This window comes from Malurus melanocephalus, unplaced genomic scaffold (genome assembly GCF_030028575.1).
Source record: "Malurus melanocephalus ecotype Western Australia unplaced genomic scaffold, MMel_1.1 scaffold_1455, whole genome shotgun sequence".
In the NCBI taxonomy this organism is placed as follows: Eukaryota; Metazoa; Chordata; class Aves; order Passeriformes; family Maluridae; genus Malurus; species Malurus melanocephalus.
This window is the reverse complement of record NW_026624687.1, coordinates 27,491-30,780: the sequence shown is the minus strand read 5'-3', so window position 1 is coordinate 30,780 and position 3,290 is coordinate 27,491. Positions and strand designations below refer to the sequence as shown.

At 58.4% G+C, this 3,290-nt stretch overlaps 1 protein-coding gene across 1 annotated transcript; it reads left to right on the top strand.

Moving 5' to 3' along the window:
* Positions 1–37: 37 nt before the first annotated feature.
* Positions 38–1,237, top strand: KCNK3 (potassium two pore domain channel subfamily K member 3; the record flags this gene model as incomplete). Its single annotated transcript, XM_057387956.1, has 1 exon — positions 38–1,237. A coding segment is annotated over one exon (884 nt), but the record flags the coding sequence as incomplete, so codon positions are not given.
* Between the last annotated feature and the right edge of the window lie 2,053 nt (positions 1,238–3,290).

The following is a 3,290-nucleotide window of genomic DNA, read 5'->3' as shown; positions in this document are numbered from 1 at the left end:
GATCCCGGTTCCCACCCCGCTGTCGCTCTCCCCGCAGGCTACGGGCACGCAGCGCCCAGCACGGACGGCGGGAAGGTGTTCTGCATGCTCTACGCTCTGCTGGGCATCCCTCTCACCCTGGTCATGTTCCAGAGCCTGGGCGAGCGCATCAACACCTGGGTGCGGGCGGGGCTGCGGCGCCTCAAACGGCGCCTGGGCATGCGGCGGCCGGAGGTGTCCATGGCCAACATGGTGACCATCGGCTTCGTGTCCTGCGTGGGCACCCTGTGCGTGGGCGCCGCCGCCTTCTCGCACTACGAGAGCTGGAGCTTCTTCCAAGCCTACTACTACTGCTTCATCACGCTSACCACCATCGGCTTCGGCGACTACGTGGCGCTGCAGAAGGACCAGGCGCTGCAGACGCAGCCGCAGTACGTGGCTTTCAGCTTCGTCTACATCCTGGCCGGCCTGACGGTCATCGGCGCCTTCCTCAACCTGGTGGTGCTGCGCTTCATGACCATGAACGCCGAGGACGAGCGAAGGGACGCGGAGCAGCGGGCGCTGCTCGGACGGAGCGCCCGGCCCTGCCCGGCTCCGGCTCCGGCCGGTCCCGAGGGCTCCGCGGCCGTGGCGGTGCCGGCCGAGAGCGGWTTCCGTAATGTCTACGCCGAGGTGCTGCACTTCCAGTCGGTGTGYTCGTGCCTGTGGTTCAAGAGCCGCGAGAAGCTGCAGTATTCCATCCCCGTCATCATCCCCCGCGATTTGGCCGCCCCGGACGCGGACGCCGAGCGGGGTCGAGTTTCGCCCGCYCGCCGCGCCGCCGGGACCCCGGAGCAGCGCTGCTTCTGCCGCTCCCGCCGCTCGGCCATCAGCTCCGTGTCCACCGGCCTGCAGAGCCTGGCGGCATTCCCGGGATTCGCCAAGCGCCGCAGCTCCGTGTAGCCCGCCCCGATTCCCCGATCCCAATCCCTGATCCCGGATCCCGAACATTTTGGGAAGCGGCTCCAGACTCTGGAACGGCGCCGGAGCGGCGCTCGCTCCGCTTTGGGATTTTGATTTAAAACCTCTGGGATTTTGATTTTTGCGAAACCACTCCTTGAAAATGTGAAACTTGGGGGAACCGGTGGGATCGGGGGCACCTCGCACCGGCCCTTCCCGAGCTCTGGATCCTCGGGAATCTCCCGGGAAGCGCAGAAGGASCCACGGCCGCGGAAATCAGGCTAAGAGGGGCTTAGCCGGAGCTTTTCCGCATCATCCGGCCGGGAAAAGCGGCCGGGAAAAGCAGCCGGGAGTCACGTAGGCTGCTCCAAATGCTGCCATTCCCGGGATTTGGGGTCCTTTAACCCTTTCCAGGGGGCAGAGCCCTCGGGATTTAGGGGGGATCATCCAATGGGTGAAGGCTGATCCCATGGGATTTCCTGCCGAGGGCCCGGGGATGGGATTGTTATCCCCGGAAAGGGATTTTCGGGCACAATTTTCCCCTGGGAATCCCATTCCATCCTCTCCAAGGCTCCGGGGATGGAACTGTTCCCCCTGGGGAGGAATTTTGGGGGCAATCAGGGATATTTTCCCTTGGGATCTCCGTCTCCATCCTCGCCAGGGCTCCAGGGATGGAATCATTACCCCTGGGAAGGTGCTTCGAGGGAAAATCTGGGATATTTTCCCTTGGGATCCCCATTTCCATACTTTTTGAGGCTCCAGGGATGAAATCGTTCCCCTCAGGTAGAAATTTTGGGGTATTTTTTTCCTGGGATCMCCATCTCCATCCTCACCAAAGCTCCAGGGATGGAATTGYTCCCYTGGGAAGGAATTTTGGGATATTTTCCTCTGGAATCTCCATTTCCATCCTCTCCAAAGCACCAGGGATGGGATTTTTCCCCTCAGGGAGGTATTTTTGGGGAATTTACCCCTGGAATCCCCATTTCCATTCTCCCAAGGCTCCAGGGATGGGGTTGTTCCCCCTGGGAAGGAATTTTGGGATGTTTTCCCCTGGAATTCCCATCTCCATCCTCATGAAGGTTCCAGGGATGGAATCAATCCCCGGGGGGAGGAATTTGGGGGAAATCTGGGACATTTCCCCCTGGAATCTTCATTTCCATCCTCTCCAAGGCTCCAGGGATGGAATTTTTCCCCCTGGAGAAGAATTTGGGAAAAAATTTGGGATATTTTCCCCTGCAATTCCCATTTCCATCCTCCCAAGCCTTCAAGGATGGAATCATTCCCCTCAGGTAGGAATTTTGGGATATTTTCCCCTGGGATCCCCATCTCCATCCTCACCAAAGCTCCAGGGACGGAATTGTTCCCCCTGGGAAGGAATTTTGGGATCTTTTCCCCTGGAATTCCCATTTCCATCCTTTTTTAGGCTCCAGGGATGGAATCGTTCCCCCTGGAGATGAATTTGGGGCAAATCTGGGATATCCCACCACTTTTCCATCCCTGTCCTCCACACCCCTGGGATGCTCCCACAATTCCCCCGGGGGTCACCTCCGTCACCACCCCCTCATCCTTTCCCATTCCCACCCTTCCAGAACGGGATTTTCCCTTCCCAGCACCCAAAAGTCCCTCCTGGGACGTCAAATCCCTTTCCGGAGGGGAAATCCCTTAGATTTCTGACACTCGAGCTGTAGATCCGTGAGATTCCAGAGGGCGTTTACCACGCGCGGTAAAATCCGTGGAATTGCCCCTGCGGGAGGGGGAAACCCGGGAATGAATCCGGGAGGAATTCCCGCCTCTTCCTCACCGGGGGCGCCCCAATCCCATCGGGAAGGGACCCCCGGTTCCGATGCCAAAGCCGATCCGTCCCGCGGGGCTCGATTCCTCGGAGAGGGGAATAAAGGATTGTTGGAAGTTTGGGAATGGCTTGGATCTTCCCTCGGGATGTGGGGAGGGAAAATGGGATGGGAAAGGGAGATTCTTTGGGATCTTGGATTGTTCTCTTGGGATCCGGGAAGGAAAAGGGGAGGGGAAAGGAGGACCCTGATCCTTTGGGATCTCAGCTCCTTTTTTCAGGATTTGGGAGGGAAAGAGGGACAGGGAGAGGAGGATCCCAATCCTTTGGGACCTTGGATTCTTCTTTTGGGATCTGGGAGGGAAAAGGGGATGGGAGAGGATGATCCCGATCTTTTGGGATCTCAGCAATCACCTCCAGTCCTTCTCTCAAGATTTGGGAAAAGGGGATCCCGATCCTTTGGGACCTTGGATTCTTCTCTTGGGATCTGGGAAGGAGGGTCCTGATTCTGTGGAATTTTGGCTCCTTCTCTTGGGATCTGGGAAGGAATAGAGGATGGGAGAGACAGATCCCAATCCTTTGG